Source organism: Emydura macquarii, unplaced genomic scaffold (assembly GCF_026122565.2).
Source record: "Emydura macquarii macquarii isolate MOO-44397 ecotype Brisbane River unplaced genomic scaffold, CSIRO-AGI_Emac_v2 contig_18, whole genome shotgun sequence".
In the NCBI taxonomy this organism is placed as follows: Eukaryota; Metazoa; Chordata; order Testudines; family Chelidae; genus Emydura; species Emydura macquarii.
In genome coordinates this window covers 11,447,836-11,467,942 of record NW_027130155.1, presented here as the reverse complement: position 1 = coordinate 11,467,942, position 20,107 = coordinate 11,447,836, and the positions used below count along the sequence as shown (strand labels likewise).

The window sequence follows — 20,107 nt, the reverse complement described above, 5'->3', positions numbered from 1 at the left end:
AAATAAGGTTTGCTCTAAAAATAATATGTAAGTTTTTCAGCTAGGAGTTGGCCCTGAGTGATTGAAGTGTGAATGGCCGAGCAATTGAGTTGGGTGTAGACAAAAAGAGTGATTGAACAATTGGTCTGAGTAAGGGATATCGAAACAGACATGAAGAAAACACCAGCCTCACCTAAAACGCTTGAGGGAAGAAGAAAGAAGCAAAGATGATCAAATGGCCGAAGAGGAGCCCACCCTGATAACTTTGGAGCCAGCCCATTTCAAAGGACAAAATCTGATCAGGCTTGCAACAATGTGGGTGATTGAGGATCACACCAAGAATGCAGTTGCAGCATGACAATGCAAAACCCATAGACTTACATGGGGTCCTTTCCCTATAAAATGGGACAAGAAGATGAAGGCTGGAGGTTCGGGTCTACAACATCACATCAGCCAGGAGTACCGATGCGCATCGGCAGAACCTTGCTCCTCATCCTCATGCTCTAGTCACCTGGCCAGTGACTATCATGAGCACCAAGAAGCTGGTAACTATGACATCTGGAAGATCCCTATGTATGGTTTGTCTGTCTCTATCTGTGTGTGTCTGTCAGTGTGTGTGAATGTGAATGAAAGCATCAATTGAAACATGTGTCTCTGTAATTTGTAGTATTGATATAATGTTAATACTGTTTTCCTAGTGTTTACATTATTATTAATGCTATTTCACTAAGGAGAGCACAATATTAATGTTATTACAGTGTTGATACTTTTCTTTTCTTGGATACTATCTACAGAAGTTTCTGTGTTCACAATAAATGCGGCTTGTTGCCTTATCCCCTAATAAGATCCTGTAATATTTGTTATTTGGGTAACAACCATACATGCACTTGGGAAGTGAAGAAAGCAGTAGGAAGACAGTTTTCTTTTGGCTGATACAGTGCATGTAGGAGGCTAACCACTAGAGCTCTAATGAAGAAATGTATCTATTGCTGTCACACCTGTTTTCCAGTGTCCAATATTACAAGGGCTATTTAGGGTGAGACATAATCAGTGTGTACCATACTATATTTCTCTTCAGAGTAGCCGTGGTGTTTGTTTAAAAGTGGGTGTGTTCCCCTTAAGATGCTCACAGTTCTGCTGAAGCTAATATTATTTTAGTCTGATGAATGATACGATTTTAACATGCCCTTCACTGCCAGGGCCTGGAGATATAGCACAAAGCAGCACTATTTTCAAACAGACAACAGTGTGTCATATCCTTTTGTGGATGATGGAATTTTCCCAAATGTTTCTTTGCTTTTCCTTCATCCGCCTTCAAATATCCCTTCATTCATGCTTCCAATTACACACAGTGTGGTGCCCCAGAGGTTTAAATCAGAATATCTAAGGTTCATCTCCTTCTGAAATCTCGAAGAAATATTCTCATCTGGTTTGTTTGAAGAATTGCAGTTCAAAGTTTCTGCACCACAGAAAGCAGCCCGGATTATAAGCCACACTTAACTACTGGAAAACCACAGTGACCACTTGTTACAATGACCACATCTCGTCATTACAGGACATCCATCTGTCTCTTGAGAAGATCTGGCTGTTGGATTTGGCACCTGTGGCACTCTTGCTCCTCTTCGACAATCTTCCTGGCTAAAATCCATTAAATAGCACTAGTGAGTGTGTACAGTTTATTTTAATTTCTCCTAATTGAAGGTTTCAACCTCAAAATAATTGTTTCACTGAATAACTTAATAGATTTTTTTTTTCCTGTAAATTGTTACATTGAAGTTATTGTAACGTAGCCTAGATGGAAAGGACAGAGATCCAAACTTGGTTCTCCCTTTACATAGTACTGCATAAGAAAAAAGTACACTAAATTTCAAGATTCTAGTTCAAGAGGAACATGGAAATTAATAGTTGGTCATCTTGTTAAAAGCATCTATTAAAGAAGATTTTGCCACATTGTCTTGGGACTCCAGGGAGATGGTATCTTTGGCAATCTGCCTTTTTTTTTTTTTTAAAGCATGCCCCACAAATGTCCCGAAAATGATGGCTCCTGGGTGTTTGCTGACAAAATCCTCAAAATGCAGAATAACTATTTCTTGTGAACTCATTGTCTGTCTTGCCCTTGCTGACTGTCTAAATATCTGCAGCACATGACTAGCATTTTGTGACTTTTATCAGCATTATGAATTGCTAATTAACTTTTTTATAACTGTCAAGGGACAGCCTTTTTTGATAAGACTCACTGGATGTAGACTCCAGTATTTTCAAATATACAAATTCTCATTTATTAAGAGAAGATCGTACCTGTAGTTTCACAGACTGTGTAGGTTTCAGTCAGAGTAATTTGAACTCTTTGTCTCTAGAGAATCTTCTTTCCAAGACTGTCTCTGGGCTCCATGTTTCTTTCATAATTTCCTGTGGTGGGAATGCTACAGAAGCCATGAACTCAGTCACTGGAAAGTGGGAGTGCTTCTTTTGCATCACAGTTTAATTGTTCTAGTTGCTTGGATAGAGTAGATTTGTCTCCAGAAGAAGCCACACCACCACGCTTTGGCCAAAGGGCTAGACCTTTAAAGGTGGGATGGAGCAAACAGGAGGTAATTCTCGGGTTGTGAGAAGGACTTTGAGGACTGAGACACTGCATTGAGATGCAGAGAGGTAGGGAAGGAAAGGAATGACATCACAGAGAGAAATTTTAGATATCAGCTGAGGTGGGTTATGGAGGATCTGCAATGTAAACAGGTTGTGTTTACTCTTCTTTTGATGGTACAAGGTTATTAATACATTATTAGTAAATCACATCTTGGTGTCCTTTTTTTGGTGGTGGTTGCATGCATTTTCCAAGCAGTAATTGGGAATTATATGAAACCCCATTCTGAATTATTTTTCCTATCATTCATTATTAATCAATAAGGGTTCAATCCTGTAAACTCTTCCGTATGCAAATAGTTATTACTTTGTGAGTGGATTCATTGACTTCAATGGAGCCACACAAATGAATAAGGATTACTCCAGTGGGTAACAGTTTGCAGGATCAAGCCCTAAAATTCCTTCATTAATTGCAAATGTCAGCCCTTTTACTGTGGACTGAGAACAATGCATCATGTGTCCTCTCAGATTCCTCCAAAAAGAAACCTTATCCTTTACAGTTGCATCTATACAAAAATGGCCATTATTCAGCATCATGCATAACTGATTAAAATCTCTTCTGGACTAAAGTGCAACATTTATACTGTTATTTCACGGGCCTGTAAAGTTTTATCTAATGTAATGTACCCTAGACTTCGGCCTCTTGCTTAACATGAATTGTTTTTCTTTGTCCTCCTCCTCTGATTTCTTTCTATTGTTTTTTTTTCCTCTACACATTCATTCTTCAGTGCCATTTATTGTGGGCAGGGTGCTGTGAAAAGTGGGTTTTTCACCAGACTCTGAGTAGGATTAATTCTGAAATTTCTTAACAGGATATTGCATAAACTTGTCAGAAGTTTCACCCGCAGCGCAGAAAGTTTGTGTGCCTGACAGGTGCAGATCATTGTCAGGCAGTGCTTCCTGAGAACTCTGGAATGTCCACTCTCTGTTCTAGCCCACCATTGATTTCATAACCATCTCTTCTGATGTAGTGTTAATTCCTCCCAACAAACACCGTTTATCCCTAAACTGAATCAAACCCATGTTGTCTCACAGTATTTTTAATGTAAATCCTTTTCTAATCTTCTCTTTTCATCCTCTTTTAGAAAGGTAAATTTAACAATTAGGTGTTGTTTAGGTCCTATGGCAATGAGGCTGTGTAAGTACCTAGGTGCTAGTACCCATAGTACTAGTTTATTATAATGATTCTATTACACCATCAGGACTAAAATTACCCACCACCTGACATAAGACAGCTCTTGAGAAAGGGACTAGGGGAATTTCAGACCTGAAACTAGCTCCAGATTTCAGCATCATGATGTTTATAATTAACTCAGTTGATTTGGCCATTATGCAATAAAGCAATCATAAACGGGCCACTTGGAAATTACACTAGGGAACTTCCCTTTATGCTTCCCTTCTTCCTGGTCTACCAGCCACCTTGCAAAAGAGTTTTTTTAGTTACAGCAGCTTGGGGTGTGTTAGTGTGCAATAGTAGAGCTGAAGTAAACATGCAAATCAATAGGCTTTAAAACACACTCTTTCCCTCCAGGAGGTCAGACAAGGTACTGCAGCCAAATAAGCTTGTCAAAGGTTTTTTCACCTTTTATTTAACATATAGGTCAAGTTATCACAACTCTGTGTATAATCAAGAGAGGTCATTAACAGATGCTACAAGTTTGTAGTAACCTCAGATCCACTGAGAAGAGTGTTGGTAGAGGTACTCTAGCTACACACTGTTAAACAAATCAATAGACCTCATTAATGCCCTCATCCCTCTCTCTCCTAAGAAGCTAATGTAATGCTTGAAGCCTTGGATATGGATGATTTTTGTCTTGGGATTCTATGCCCTGGTCTACACTTACCAGGAGATTCGGTGGCAGTTGACGGGAGTTACGCAAACTACGCAGAGTAGCTTGCCTAACTCACGTCGACTGCTCTGCTTCTCTTCTGCGCGCTGTCTGTACTGCGCCAACAGGAACAGCATTCCCATTGACGCAGCGCTATGCTACTTGAGGGGGTGGTTTTACTCAGTCGACTTCCTGATCAATTGAGTGGGTCTACACTGACCGCTCAGTTGATCCAGAAAGATCGAACTGGCGGCGGTGGTGATTTTGCCGCTCTCAGGATAGACAAAGCAAAGCAGTCAAGTATATTACCCACCTTCTCAAACTGTTTTCCAAAATCACAAGTTCAATCCTGTCCACCTACGTTTTTGCAAGTGTAATTTTACATGGCCAAGATTTTGCATGGGCACAAACTTGGATTTGCAAACAGAAACTACATTTGTGTATGTAAATAGGGTAGTTACAGGTCTACCTAATTTGCATCTGGAGGAAAATCTTGTACATGAAAAATTACAGCCACAATTTCAGAAGTTGCTTTGCAAAGTTTGATGTTTAAAAATATAGTTTGTCTTACAGACATTGGAGGAAGCAATGGTGATATTTCTGATCAGTTATTACCAGTCTTACACAAAATCAAGCATGCATGTGTGAGATGAATGAATTTAGAATTAGAAATTTGGGATGTTGGGGATTTTTCAGGGTATCATTTTCTGTGGTAAAAACTGAACCCTTGTCCATGATTAAAGAAGGGAGGTGGCTCACATGGGGATAATGTGCTGGGGATCAAGGAATATTTCTAGCACTGGGGAGACTGGAGAGGATTGTGAATTGTTCCGGGCTGTTCAAATCTGGCTCACCTCCCAACCGCCAGAATCTTCTTCTGTTGTATCCCCCTGTTTACTTTAAAACTGTTTACCCACCTGGGAACTGACTACTTTTCTCTAATGCATTTTCCCTCTTCTTAGAGCTTGAACTGAGTTGGTATAGGACACTAGCACTTATTTAAACCTGCATGTATTGGCTCTTCATTTTGACTCTGCATGATGGAGAGGTGGTGTTGCAGAGGGTTGGGGATCTGTCCTGTTCACCAACCCTCCCATTAGCCACTGGAACAAAAGAGGAAAGAGGTAAATTCAAGAGGGGCAGAAGACTCTGGAGAGTTGCAACTGGTTAATCTGACATAATTTGGGGCCAACAGCGAGGAAGATCAGAATTTGGTAAGGTCTGTGTGGGAAATGATAAAATGTGGAGTGAGGAAAGGAGGGAGAGAGGCTATTAGGGAAGGAAGGGAGAAAGAGAATTAGGGAAAGGGGAGAATGAGATGAGGGGACGGAAGTAGAAAAGGAGACTGACAAAATTAGAGAGAGAAATTTATAAAGAGATAAAATTGAATAAAGGGGAAATACTTGCAGAAACGAGAACAGAAGAAAATTATAAAGAAAATGGGGAGGGGAGAAGAGCATGAGGACATACATAGCTTGAAAGATGTAAAATTGTCTTCTATTAATATTTTCTCATGTTTCTGCTAGAAAACGGACAAAAAGAGGAAGGGTGGATTGAGGTAAGGGAATTCAGAAGCCTGTGCGGGAACCATGACAAGGAGGTTGGGGATAAGGGAGAATTTTGGGTGAGCGTGTGTGGGAAGGATACGGGGAGAAAAAGGGAGAGGAGGGTGTTTTCATATGCGTATCTTCCGCAGTTCAAACACTACTTTCTCTTTTTTTGATAATTTTCTGTTTGCATTGTTGAATTTGCAAACCTCAGATAATGCCAGATCTGTCCCACAACAGTACCTTGACATGCTATTTACCTTGGCCTGCAGCTTCCATTCCCTTTTGTGGTGTTTCCAATCTCCCAACGTTTCACAAATAAGTCATTGAAGCCATTATAAATACTTTGCACACAAGTGTACAAGTTCAAAGGGACCTGTATCCTGATTGAGAGTCTGTTATGACTGATCTGACTGATCTTGTATTGTGTTTGATAGATTAAACATGTGCCAGATTTAAAAAAAAAAAAAAACATTACCAGGAAAGAAAACATTCCGCAGTGGTAAATCTGATGGGTTGCTCAGAAGGATTTGTTAGGCAATGTTTTAATTAATATTTACTCAGTACTGTTGATTTGCATGGCACTAATAGATGAATAAGAATATAAGGTTCAGTCCTAAAGTGCTTAGAAATTCCTAAAGTAACTGAAGACTTCACTTTTCTATAATGAAAAACAATAATGAAATGAGATTAGGGGATGAGGATTGTTCTTTCAATACCTTATCAAAGTCTGTTCTAACAGCAGTGCACTTCATGAACACAGCTAAGATTGAATGGGGGGGGGGGGGGGGGGGCTAGTCTAATGGGAAAAAGGAAATGGCGTATTCTATTTAATCTGATACGTTTATATTATGCCATCAATACCAAAGTACTTTAAAAATGATCAACCTGATTTTCAGTATGGCTGAAAATCAGCTCTCATGCATACAGCCCTATTGAAACCCAGCTATGGGAGAGCTATTGGGGAGAGCAGAGAATTTTGGCCAGGGAGAAAACAATACTGTACATTCTTATGGAAATTGGGCAGGCCCTTCCATGTCTAATAGTTAACTTCGTGGACTCCAAGGTTTCGGTCTCAGCAGGATGAGATGAATAAATCTTACGAGGATATGAACCTATGATTCCAGGCAGTCTGGGTATTTTCAGCCTGAGGTTTAGACCACTAAAACACCCCAACAGCATAAATAGTAGCACTTAGGATGCAGATTTTGGAATAAACGCTGAAATGGGATTTGTGTATTCCACACCCATTTTGCACATAGCTAGCACCTATTTGGTGTCAATACATATGCTTTTTTTTGTGTGATCAGTCTAGACGGCACAGGTTTTATGCATTTTTCTTGTGCTAAGGTAGAATGAAGGTGCAAAGCTCATTAACAAGCAGCTGGGTATTCATGTTCTAAGTCGTTAGGCTGCATGGAATGTTCCAAATAGAATTTATTTTCCTTTGATTAATTGGCCCTAGAGAGGTTGGATTGGGAGAAATTGGATAGTGACTACTGGTCAAAAACAAACAAACAAACAAAAAGAAACCAAAACCCTAGCATTCTTATAGGAAAGGGTGTGCATGTTTCATGGGACCTATGTGACTTCCATTAAAAAAGAGATCTGCAGAATCCTGTGAAACCCAGCAAAATTTGTTTCATGTGCCTGCTTCTCGTCAATATTTGTCATTAAACCAATGCTTGAATGCAGGGCTGTTTGGTGGTTCACAGATAGGGGCATATCTAGGTCCATCAATGGCTATTAGCCAAGATGGTCAGGGATGCAACCCCATGCTCTGGGCATCCCTAGATTCTGATTGCCAGAAGCTGGGAGTGGATAACTGGGGATGGATCACTCAATGATTGCCAGCTCTGTTCATTCCCTCTGAAGCACCTGGCATTGGTTGCTGTCACAAGACTGGATACGGGGCTAGATGGACCATTGGTTTGACCCAGGATGGCCGTTCTTATCCAATCTGCCTAAAAATATGGTAAGTGTTGCCAGCTGGAATTACATCCCCTCAAATGCAGTGCCTAAGCAGTAATTCTAGTAAAGCTACATCAGTGTGGGTTAGTCTGCCACTCTGGGATGTAACACCCTATGGAGGGAGCACTTTCAGCAGGCCCGGTAATGTTGTTTCATTTTCATCACATCTGATTTGTGACCCAGAGAGCACTTGTTTCACAGGTCACCATAGCCACGATCCCCCTTCACAGGCTGACTGCTGGTCAGAGTATCTGCACGTGAAGATCCTCACATCCATTGCAAAGTTACCCTCATGCAGTCTAGGATCTGCCCCAGCTATGGATGGCAACAGTATGTTGTTGGCCCACTGAAAGAGAGAACGTTTTACATTAGCAATGAGCAGGCATTTAAAAAAAAAGAAAAATTGAAGACTAAAAAATATTTTGGAGAAGTTTTTGCTTTTCAGATTAAAAAAAATAATAATGTGAATTTAGTGCTCATGGAAGATGATGAATTGATGGCCTTGGAGAATGGAAGTACTGTATCCTATGAACAGGATATGCATGCAAGTTTCCTCACAATGTTACTCTGTGCCCTGCCAAAATCCTTCAGCTTTGACTTGGAGAGATCATCTCTAAGGGTAACACTGTAAAGTCCAATCTGCATGGCAATACTGTGGCTGGCTTCTCTGCTATCCTGTGGTGGGATACCTCTGATGTGGACACCTCGTGACTGGGACATGGACCAACACCACCAAATTAATGTAACATACCTTCCAATGTCATTTGGCAAGCTAACAGCTTTCAGTGACAACTCACCTTTTATTTTGTACCGGTGATGTAGGCACTCTGTAGGACACTCCCCGAATGCTTTTCAGGTTTTATTTGTCCCTTGTAGATATTCAGGAGCCATTAAATTGTATAGCATGACTAAATATGGAAAGGTGGTAGGATACAATTATTATTTATTGAGTTCCAGACGTAACTGAAGATATAATCCACAAGTTGCTTTCAATCTAAATCTGATGCAGGAAGAACAGTTTAGACAGACAACTGGCAGACGGTAAAGGCCGTACTGTAAGGCACAACAGAACTCTAAACAGAGCCAGACTATCAGCCTTTTCAAAAATTAGGTTTATTGAATTCAAACTCAAACCAATACACAGCTCCTGTCTGTAACACACTTTCTCATCTTGCAACCCACAGTCTCATCCCCACAACGTACTCGTGTGTTTCACCCACAGAACCGTGACCTAACACAACTTGTATTTTTTTAGTTTATAACCTAGTTAGAGAAAAATTCCCCAACTAGCTCTGCTGCCTATGACAACAGCATGAGGCAAGTTAACCTTAAAAAGTGGCTGGTGCACAATGGAACTACTGAGGGGAAAACCCCATGATGAAAAATGGAACACACCCAAGGGTGAATTCCCTGAGGTCTTCAGCTGGCTTTATAAGCGGGTTGCCTAAAGCCAGCAGATCAGAGCAGCCAGTTTTCTGATACATTTCAAGTGTAGACTATAGCATAACTTTCTCGCTGAACTGAAAATGACCAACTTCATCAGCAAAAGCTTGATCCTGGCTTCTTTGATGGGGCTGCTGCTGCTGTACCTGTCTGGCACTTCTGAAGGTGAGTGAGCTTTGATTTTTTTCATTCCTCTGATTCTTCAAAGGCTCAGAATATTGCTCTGAAGCACGTTAAGCAACCTGAGGTGTGCCTTCAGGGTGATAGGAGGTCTCCCAGAGAATTAAACTCTGGTGGATGTGACTTCCCTTCCAATTCCAGTGGAAGGCTCAGGCATTTGTCCAATGTTGTATACTAGGCAGGATGAAATTATAGTCCTAATTTTATTTTTCTCATTCCTAAATAAGTATTTCCTGTTTTTCCTCCATTCCAGCACAAAGCAACCAAGATTGCTGCCTCTCTTACTCCACAGTACGGTTGCCTCGAGGGGTCATAAAGGGCTACACAGAACAGCTATCGACTGAAGTCTGCGACATCAGTGCTATCATGTAAGTTACCAGTCGGAAGAAATTCAGTCACATAATCTGTACTTTCACTGCCAGACAGGGATTAGCCTTTGGACTTTTGTGTGATGAAAACAGAAATGGTTCGACTACCATAAATGAACTGTGTTTATTTTTTCAAAATGAAAATGGTCCTATAAAGTTCACTTAATATACAAACACTTTTAGTACATTATAAAACCTAACTGATTAGGTAGGGACCATTAACTCTTATTCTTACAAGATGTCTTTACAAAATAAATATAAACCTGCCTATTTAGGAACCTAAGAAATGGCACATAGGACCAGACTAATTTAATCTAGTATTGATTTAGCCTTGAACAGAGGCTTCAAAAGAACATTTAACACCCCTCCCCTCCATCCCATGATGCTCACTTAAGCAATACTGGACTTGTGGGGAAGGTTTCGAAGTAGTTAGTGGTTCTCTTGTATCCTGAAACATGAGGATTGAGATCCCTCATTTCTTTTTATCCTGTGTAATTTAACAGTTGCAGCTCTTTCCATAATTCCCAGAAAATTTAATTGTTTTTTGTATTCAGCTAAGTTCTTTGCCTCAATATCTGGTACTAATGAGTTCAACATGATTATGCACTGTGTTATATAAAAATCAATTTTCATCAGCTTTAATTGTTGGAATTGTTTTAATGTAATTGGGTCTCTCCTCGTGCCCATAGTATGAGTGAGGATGAACAGGAGTGCCTAACTCACCTCCTCTGTGAAACCTGCTGCTACTTTGTATGGAGCAGCCATAGAATATGTTTCTGTTCTGCAGACTATAGCTTTAAGGGATTTAGTAGAAGGAAGTCACTATAATTGTTTACCATACCTTTCATTCCAGTTTTCACACAAAGAATGGATTGAAAGCTTGTGCAAATCCAGAAGATCGCTGGGTGAAGAAGCATCTTCTTTGGCTGAGGTAGGAATAATTTAAAATCTATTAGGTTGGTCAAAACAATATGTCTGGCAGTAACAGTGCTACTATATTCTTGCTGGCATTGAGGGAACCAGCTATGCATATGCAGAATACATTTTTGAAAATGTGTGAATCTCTCTTCCCTCCCTTCTCTGCTGGACCTTGCTGAAAATTTTTTAAGTCCTCATGGTGCTAGGCATAGGGATGGAAGCTTCATATACCTGCTTCTCCCACCTGAAATATTCTTCATTGACTGAAAGCAAGAGCTGTAGTATGGGGAGATAAATCCAAAATTCACACCATAGCTGAAGTGGTCCCCAAAGCTTATTCGTGTGTTTTCTTTGTTTTTAAATAGCAATAAGCTCAAGAAGATGTCAATGTAATGCGGTTTTGAAATGGAACTAGACACAGAGGCAGCTGCAGAACCTAAACTAGGTTGGAATCCTCTTCTTGTACACGGTGTGTGCTTACTGACTATTATTCCTGGCTTCTTTGGAACCACTGAACTACTGAAGTTGATACATATTGCATCATTCATTTGCTTGAATTAAGCATTTTGTTAAAGTTGCTTTTTGCTTTGTTAATATACAATATTTGATTACTGTGTAAAGAAGAAATCTATTTTAAACTACTATACAAAATATATGCCATGTTGGATTTAGAGCATTGGATGTCATCTTTGCTATTCAGCATAAGTAAAACAAATAATTTATTCTATTTATTTGTTACATCTTAGGAACATTTTTGTGCCAAAAGCTATTCCCTTTTAATTCTAAGTAGTGTGATTAAAAAAACAAATGGGTTAAATATTTTGGACTTTTGTAAAACCAGGTGCTTGAGAGAAAGTGGAGTCTGTGGAAACATTAAAAATTACATTAAAAATCCAAAACAAGACTTGTATTAACTTGTTTTATTGGAAATGTACAATATACCCTGGAAATCAAAAGCCCTTGTGTCCCAGAACATCCAGACCCCGACAATCCTTTATCTATCTTGTATCTGTAAATGACAATGGATGCCCCTTTTGTTTCACTCTCCATTTGCATTAGGGAGGTTGTAGACATCATGGTATATGAACTCTCTTTCTTCCTCCCTTCTCTCCTGCAAAAACCATCTATCTACTGCATGTCAGTTCCATGTGACAAGCTGTTCTTGGTCTGTTCTTGGTTTTGCCTGAGTCAACTTGAGAGAGTTCCTCTACCAGTCCCTAAATGTGTTTAGGAAAAAAAATCCCCACACCTTCTCAGGGATGGAGGCTACAATTGATTTTGGCTTGTTAGGAATGGAACAGGGATGCTCCCACACCCTCTGGGGAGGCTTTGAAAACCAAACCAGTCAAACATCCAAAAGCGAATGTAACTAGTTGCCTTTTTAGTCCAAGCAGCAGCTCTTAAGAGCGACAACCAGTCTTTGATCCATCAAAGACATAAGCCCATGTGTAACTTTATGCATGTGAGCAGTCCTGCTGAGTCTGACCTCTGCCTAGGACCTTCCCCTGCCCCCATCCTGTCTGGTTTTCTGCTATCACAGGACAGTCTCATGGCTTGTTTGCTGGAGGAGGTGGTGGCAAGACATGTCCCTCAGTGGATTAACCTGGAAGCCGTATCTGTGAAAAGCACTTTGCAGAGATTTCCTCTTGTTTAGCTCACTCCCACAGGTTTTCTCTGCTGGAGTGGGCTATCAGGCCCTGAGCTATGAACTGCTTACAGAGAGAGAGAGAGAGAGAGAGAGTCATGTACAGGGCTTGGGCAAGGGTAGCAGTTACTGAGGCCATGTCTACACTGCAGCACTAATTCGAATTAGCTTAATTTGAATTACAGAAAGAGATTTATAGAAAGCGCTGCAGACTATCCACATTACAGTGTTTGTGCTGGTTTCTTGCATCCACACTGGCCAGCCTTAATTCAAATAGAAAGCAGTGCAATGTGGGAAGCTATCCCACAGTGCAACTAACCATAGAGGCTGTTGTGACGAGTGTCATCATCCCAGGATGCAGTGCTGCTTCCCCCACCCCCAAACAAACAGGAAAAGGATTTTCATGCTGTTTTTTTACTCCCCCGATCACCATTGCTGCAGGCACATGGAGCCAGCTGAACTACGCTCTCATTTTGACCGTGACAAATACATCGCAGCTTATCCTGGATTACTTTAGAACTGTATGCTGTTTGCCTTTTATGCTCCCCCTACCACCCCCTGTATATTGCTTGCCTTTGATTTTGATTCTACAGGTGTCTGTAGAATGTAAGATAAATAACAACCGAGTCAGTTAGTATATATTAATACAGTGATACAAATGTTTCCATTTCACTGATAGAAAGCATGATATTAATGTATCCACATGTAGCACTGTGAATAAACTCTTAAGAAAGTATCAATTTCCATGATTGGCCACTGAAACAATGTAGCAAAGAATTTCCTTTCACTGCTGGCATTTAAAACGCATTCACCATGCGGGGAGGGGGAGTGGGTGGTGAAATCTTTCAAAGGGACAAACTTTAAAGGGCTAAACTTTCAAAGGGATGAATCCTAAAGGAACAAACTGCAAAGGGCTTGCTGGGCAGTTAAAACGCATTCACCACGTGGGGGGCGGGGTGGTGTGTGTGTGTGAAATTTTCAAACCCTTAAAGAGACAAACTGCAAAGGGCTTGTTGTGTGTGTGTTGGGTGATCGCAGCTTGGATTTTAAACCCATTCACCGCAGGAAATGAAGATTTAAATCTTCCCGGGGCTGTTTTGGGGGAGGGTACTGAATCATGGGATACAGTCTGGAGGCCAATTAATTCAAATTAAGTCCCATTGCATCCACACTCTCACTAATGCGAATTAACTGATGCGCTTCAGGCACTAATCCACTTGCAGAGGTGGTTTTATTAATTCTATTTTAAAGGGTCCTTAATTCGAACTAACAATGCGCAAGTGTAGATGCAGGAGTAATTAATTCGAATTAAGGGACTTTAATTTGAATTAAGCCACCAGTGTAGACCAGGCCTGAGTATTAAGCTTGTTGTATGTTGACACTAGCCATGTTCAGTGATTTATTAATTTATTTTGAGATATAATATGTATAAACACCCATCCTGGGCTCTGAGCACATTCACAGTAATTAATATACAGTTGCCATTAGTTAGAGCCCATCGTGACCCTAACTTCTTAAAAACTTGAGTGAGAGTTGTTAGTAGACAAGGTCTCTGTGATTATAACAGTCCTTGACAGGAGCCTCTGTTGAGACTTCAATGGTGGTGGTATGCCACTTTCCAAGGTGTGGAACTTTCTGCTTTAACGGGCAAATCCTATTCACATCAGTAGCAAATTCCCATTGAACTCAGTGGGATCACAAATTATTGGGGCCAGATGTAGGAGTTGCTGGGTGAAATCTGTCATCTGTACTATGTGGAGATCTCCTGTATTTCAATCTTTTTAGAAACTAGAAAAGATGATCACAATGGTCCTCTCTGGCGATGAAATGAGTTTGTGACCACGATCTGGCCCTAATTTACTACTGCTAAGAAACCCATCTTCACTGTTGACTTTGAATTTTTGGTTTACAAGAAACTACTTTATTTTTTTCCCCTTCATTATATTTCTAACTCCTATTTTTAATTCACTCTTATCTGAACTCTCTCTATTTAGATTTTGCCTTTCTATCTGTTTCCTTCAGTTAATTTAATCACTGTTTCAGTTCCCCATTGCTCTTTATGTTCTCTGCTTCCTTCCCTGAACACAAATTTTTTGCCTAAGTTCTGCCTCATCCGTTCCTTCTGTACCACCAAAATAGCACCACCACCCCCTCCCTGAATTTCAACTTTCTGATCTGGAATATCACCTCAGAGATTCCCTTATTTAAACCACCAAAAGCAGCTGGCAGCAGTTGGACATTTCTCCCCTAAGTTTGTTGTTGGTCATTACCCTTTGTTTAAAGCTCTTTAGCCATATTTCAGTCCCCATCACAGTGGTTTTATACAAACCTATTTGAATGATATTTTCAGGTACAATTTCATGGGGTTCCATATTCAAAATTCTACTATAATCCAAATATGTCACAGTACATACTTGTTACTTTTTTCTTTAAATCTCTTTTAAATGGCTCCCAAGTGTAGATGAAAATGTACACTGGCCACCTGGATACATTTTAACCCCAAAATGAATTGTCTGTGATTTTAACGGCGATGGGATCCAAGAAAGGGAACTGAGATCCCTGATTTCCCCCTGAGAGCAAGGTACCAATGACTGAGACAAGGGCTATCGCTGCTTTTTAGTGAACATCCTCATGATGATTTTATCTATTCTTGTCTGTAGAGGTTCTTATATGCTCTCATCACTAGATTAGTGCATTAAGCAATGTAACTAATATCTGTCATGGATAGTTCTCTCTCTCTTTTTCCCCCGTGAGGGAGAATTGTGAGAGGCAGAAAGAGGCTTCATTAAATATCCTTTTGGGTGTCATCCCAATGTAGGAGTTAAATGTAATTCCAGTAGGCCTTGTTCAAGAATCATGAGGCATGAGTTAGATTGTACATTTTTTCAGGATAGGGACTGTATCTTCCTGTGTGTTTGTACAGCACCTTCTAGTACAATAGGGCCTCACTCTTGGCCAGGGTCTTTGGGATCTATGGTAGTTGTGCAAATAATAAACAGAAGCTGTGAATGCTTAGCACCTCTAAGAAAAGAAGCCATTTAGTTGCCTACATATGGCATTAGATGCATAACTTTAGGCACCAAGGATAAGGTCTTCAGCTGCTAGATGGAGATGAGGAAGGAGCCCAATGGGTGCCCATTGTGGTGGTCCTCATTTTGGGGCTGTCCAGCTGCTGATCCTATCTCTGGAATAAAGTAAAGTGCCTCAGGGTTGCTCTAGTTTATGCTGGCTGCTTGTGGCCACAGTAGTTGGGGATTGGCACCTCTCCACCGGGGGTAATCCTCAGGGAGTTGCTTAAACTGGTTTTAGGGCTGTTTTATTCCTTTGGAACTAAAAGCTCCCAGTGAGTTAGGCTACACCCTGAAGATGAGGGACATGGGACTAGCTGGTCACATTCCCCCAAGAGTCAGATTAGTTAAGATGCATGCTCCCTGCAGAGTTACAACACTTGCTAATAGGGGTAAGACAAACAGGAGAACATGCCAACGGTGATTCTCGGAGCTTTACAAGAAGACAGTTTCTGACTCAAGGTCACAATCCAAATCAGATACAGCCCAAGCAGCTTAGATACTAAGAATGCACCCATGACAAAATGGCACAGATGTGTTTGGCGACCCACAGTAGGACTCATGGGAGGTGTACTTTTTGAGGAAGATTTGGATGATGAGAGGGTGAATATTTGGTGCCTGAGGACAGATTCTAAGTATAAGGAGTGGCCTGGATGAAGGCGTGAAGGTCAGCATTGGAGTGGGGCAATTAGAAAGAAGGCTTGGCAGAAAGGACAGGCTCTGCAGGAGGGAGAACAGGAGAAATGAAAGCAGAGATGTTGGCAGGGGGAGATTTGCACAGGGCCTTGGTGGTGAGGGCGAGATGTGCGAGCTTTCTGTGAAAGAGAAGAAGAGTTAGGGAAAGGAAGCCAAAGCAGTGGTTACATGAGCCAAGCAAAGAGGTCTGTGAAAATTTAGCAAACAGAGCACTTGTTCATTTTGGTGCGGATCCTCCGTCTTGCCTCCTGTCGCTCGTGTTCCCACCCCCCACAAGTACTCAGGTGCTTCACCCACAGAATCATGAGCTCACAAGTTTTTTTAATTTCCTTTTCCTTTCAACTTGACTTTGCTTTCCAGCCTTATTGGACAAAAAAGTCCCCAGAGCGCTGACGTTTATGACAACATCATGAAGCAGGTTAACCAGCCAAAAGGAAAGGGTGAGTGGAAAGGAGAGTGGAACATGCCCTTGTATGAATTTCCTGAGCTCATGAGCAGACATTATAAGCAGGTTGTCCATGGCCAAAGCAAGCTGATCAGAGGAGCTGACTTTCTGGTATATCTTAAGTGAAGCTTTTAGTAAACTCAAATATTGAGCTGAAAATGACTGGCTTTCTCAGCAAGAGCTTTATCCTGGCTTCTTTTCTAGGACTGTTCTACCTCTTCTGCACTTCTGAGGGTGAGTAATCTTTGCTTTTGCACCTCTATACACGTGGCTCCAAATGGTAGTGGTGAGGGGGTATGATAATTATGTTGAGTAATTTGAGCTGTAAGGGTAAAAGCGGGTCTCCTAGGGCATTACACTGTTGTGCAGGACTTTCTTCCCCTCCCCCTGCTTTCTTTAATTTTATTTTGTAAGGAATTCATTTCTCTTGCAAAGTGCCAGAGAACAGACATAGTATGAGGTAGTTGTGCAAGCTTTTAGCCAAAGTCTCAACCCTATTCTGTGCATCACCTCTTGGGTAGTTCAGTTTCTGTGCATAACTAATTCTAGTCATCGCTGCTGACAATACTAACTTAGATGTCAGTACTGAATGCTGGGCGTTTATTTGCTGCTATTTTTACTTTTAAATCTTTTTTTATGATGAGCTTTCCTATTGCTACAGATCTGTCTTAATCCCCTTAGTGGAGGCTATCACACATCCTTAGTGTGAGGTCTTTGTCCCATCTGCGGGATGACAATGAATTCTATTTCACTCATTCACAAACACATTTTTTCCCACTCCAGCCCAAAGCAACCAAGACTGCTGCCTTTCCTACATGCGAATTGAGCTGCCTCGTCGAGTCATCAATGGCTACACAGAGCAGTTATCGAATGAAGTTTGTGACATCAGTGCTATCATGTAAGTTACCAGCTGAAAGAGATTTAGTTGCAATGGACTCTGCTCCAAGACTGAGTCTTTGAACCTATACTAGACTAAAGGGGAAATGACTTTAAACATCATAAATAAACTTTATTTCCTTTTTTTGGATCTATGAACTATAATCCTATAACATTCATTTAAAGTAGAAATAGCTTTTATATCTATAGACATAAATATTAGGAAAGTGCTCAACTCGTATAGTATCTGTATGCTGTACATTTAAGTTCCAAGTGTTTTGAAATGTTAGGCAAAAGTACAGACAGTGACAAAGGTGCTGCATGTTGGCGATATAAAACATATTACTGGAAATTGAATCTATGTGAAATAGTGATCATTATTCTGAGTTGTCCTTTCACAGTTAAATTAAAAGCTTCTACCTCTAATTTGAGTGGAGCCACCCACAATATGCATTTTGTTCTGTTGAATTATTCTGTTGCATGCAACTCTGTGGCTCAATAGCAGAACCTTACTGTTTTCCATATCTTTCCTTCCAGTTTTCACACAAAGAGTGGGTTGAAAGCATGTGCAAATCCAGAAGACAATTGGGTGAAGAAGCGTCTTCTTTGGCTGAGGTAGGAATGCTTTCAAATCTGTTAGCCTATCCAAAATTGAGTGTGACTGAGTATCCACTGAGTGGCAGATCTAAACTCTTCTAGGGGAGGGGGTGTACAAGCATGGCTGTGCACATTTTGAAAAACGTGTTTCTTTTCTTGTGCAGAGGAGAAGGGCGTGTTTTTAGGACCTGATAGAAGATGGAGACAGGTGTTCCATTTGCCCCTGACCCCAGATAGGATAATGCCATAGATTGTAAATACTGTAATGGAGAAGAGCAATGCAAATTTCAAACCTTTAGCCAAATTCATTGCTGGTGTAAATTGATGCAAAACAAGTAAGAGCTGCACCTGTTTACACCAGCAATGTTTACACCAGCAATGCATTTGACCTCTGACTCAGGAAGAACCTGAAACTTATCCATGCATTTTCTCTATATTTTTACAGCAAAAAGCTCAAGAAGATGTCAATGTAAGACAGTTTCTGAAATGGACCTAGCCAGAGAGGTGGGCTGCAGAACCTAACCTAGGCTAGAATCATCTCATTGTACACTATTGTGTGCTTGCCATCTACTTATTGCTGGCTTCTTTGGAACAACTGGCCTACTGAAATTGATTCATATTGTATTACTTGTTTGCTTGAATTAAGCATTGTGTAAAAGTTTCTTTTTCTTTGCTACCCCTATATGTTACGTGTTTGGTTAATGTGTAAAACAGAATTTGATACACATGTATTGGGTACTGTGTGCCCTACTGGGGTTAGTGTACAGTGTATTGTTCGTGCACATTAGCATAAATAAAACGGTATTCTGTTCATTTCATTTTTTGTCTAAAATAATTTCCATTGATTTCTAGTGGTGTTGAAAAATAACATAGGCCAAAGTGCATATTTAATATAAAGACATTGGGTGAAATGTAGGTATTGTACGTTTAAAACGCAAAGGTTTGAGAAGGAAAACACAGAGTTCATGAATGTGATGATAAACATTGCATTAGCTCCCCAAAAGAGTTACTGATACGAATTCATATTCCTGAAATAAAACATTTTTTATTCATGCATATCCAGATCACTGTTCCTATGCTCCTGGAATTATACCGCTTATTGCAGTGTATCCATAATCTTAAATTAGAAATAATGGCTCCCTCTCCCCCTACATACTTCATGAAGGCAGTGGACATTATAGGCCAGGGAAGCTTCCAGAAGAACAACCGTCTTCTGTATATTTGTTCCACATAATAAATTGTTCTGGGTATGGTTGTGCTTCAATTAATAAGAGGGAGTTTGTTTATTACCATATTTGGTGTGTACAACAAAACTCAGGAATGGGAAGCACAGCAGATCTTTACATGAATTATCAGCAGAGAGGCTAAGGTGTGAATAGCTATGGAAATGGAGTTACCTGTCCATCACAAGATGTGGTTCCTGAAGGTGGGGGTTGAAGTACAGCTTGTGCTGTATCTGTTCTGTGGATAGAAGACTGCTCTTCCTGGGTCTGTTAATCAGGCTAAATGCTAACAGTCACATGGAGATGTGCAAGAGGACTTCCTGTGGTGCTGCAACTAGTTCCCCATTAAGCACGTTCATGCTGCCTGTACAATCTAATTTACAAATTGCCATGTGGACTGCACAGATCACCTCAGAGTCCCCAGTGGAGGCTTAAAAGGTGCAGTTGATGAAGCTGTTCATATGTCTTCTCTCACTGATCAGCAGTGTTGCTCAATATTTGGTGTGTTTCTTAAAACCCCAGCTCCTGGAGTCCTTTGATTACATGAGAATCTCAATTTTCATTTTCTTTAAAAAAGTGAATTTCAAGCCCTCATGCTTGTAGAGAAAAGCCTGAAAACGACAAAACCAAAAGGCAAATAAAAAGAACCCAATGTTTATTATTTTTAATCCAATCTCAT

At 40.5% G+C, this 20,107-nt stretch overlaps 2 protein-coding genes across 2 annotated transcripts; both read left to right on the top strand.

Annotated features, from left to right (window-relative positions):
* The first annotated feature begins 9,446 nt into the window (after positions 1-9,446).
* On the top strand, positions 9,447-11,713 carry LOC137149197 (C-C motif chemokine 20-like). Its single transcript, XM_067542605.1, has 4 exons — positions 9,447-9,577; positions 9,846-9,960; positions 10,814-10,891; positions 11,244-11,713. Exons 1-4 carry the CDS (start codon positions 9,496-9,498, stop codon positions 11,269-11,271), a joined length of 303 nt encoding a protein of 100 aa, XP_067398706.1. The 5' UTR covers positions 9,447-9,495; the 3' UTR covers positions 11,272-11,713.
* Positions 11,714-16,832: 5,119 nt separating this feature from the next.
* On the top strand, positions 16,833-18,989 carry LOC137149114 (C-C motif chemokine 20-like). The gene is made up of 4 exons (XM_067542503.1): positions 16,833-16,966; positions 17,516-17,630; positions 18,146-18,223; positions 18,651-18,989. The coding sequence occupies exons 1-4, from the start codon at positions 16,891-16,893 to the stop codon at positions 18,676-18,678; spliced, it is 297 nt and encodes a 98-aa protein (XP_067398604.1). The 5' UTR covers positions 16,833-16,890; the 3' UTR covers positions 18,679-18,989.
* The last annotated feature ends 1,118 nt before the right edge of the window (positions 18,990-20,107 follow it).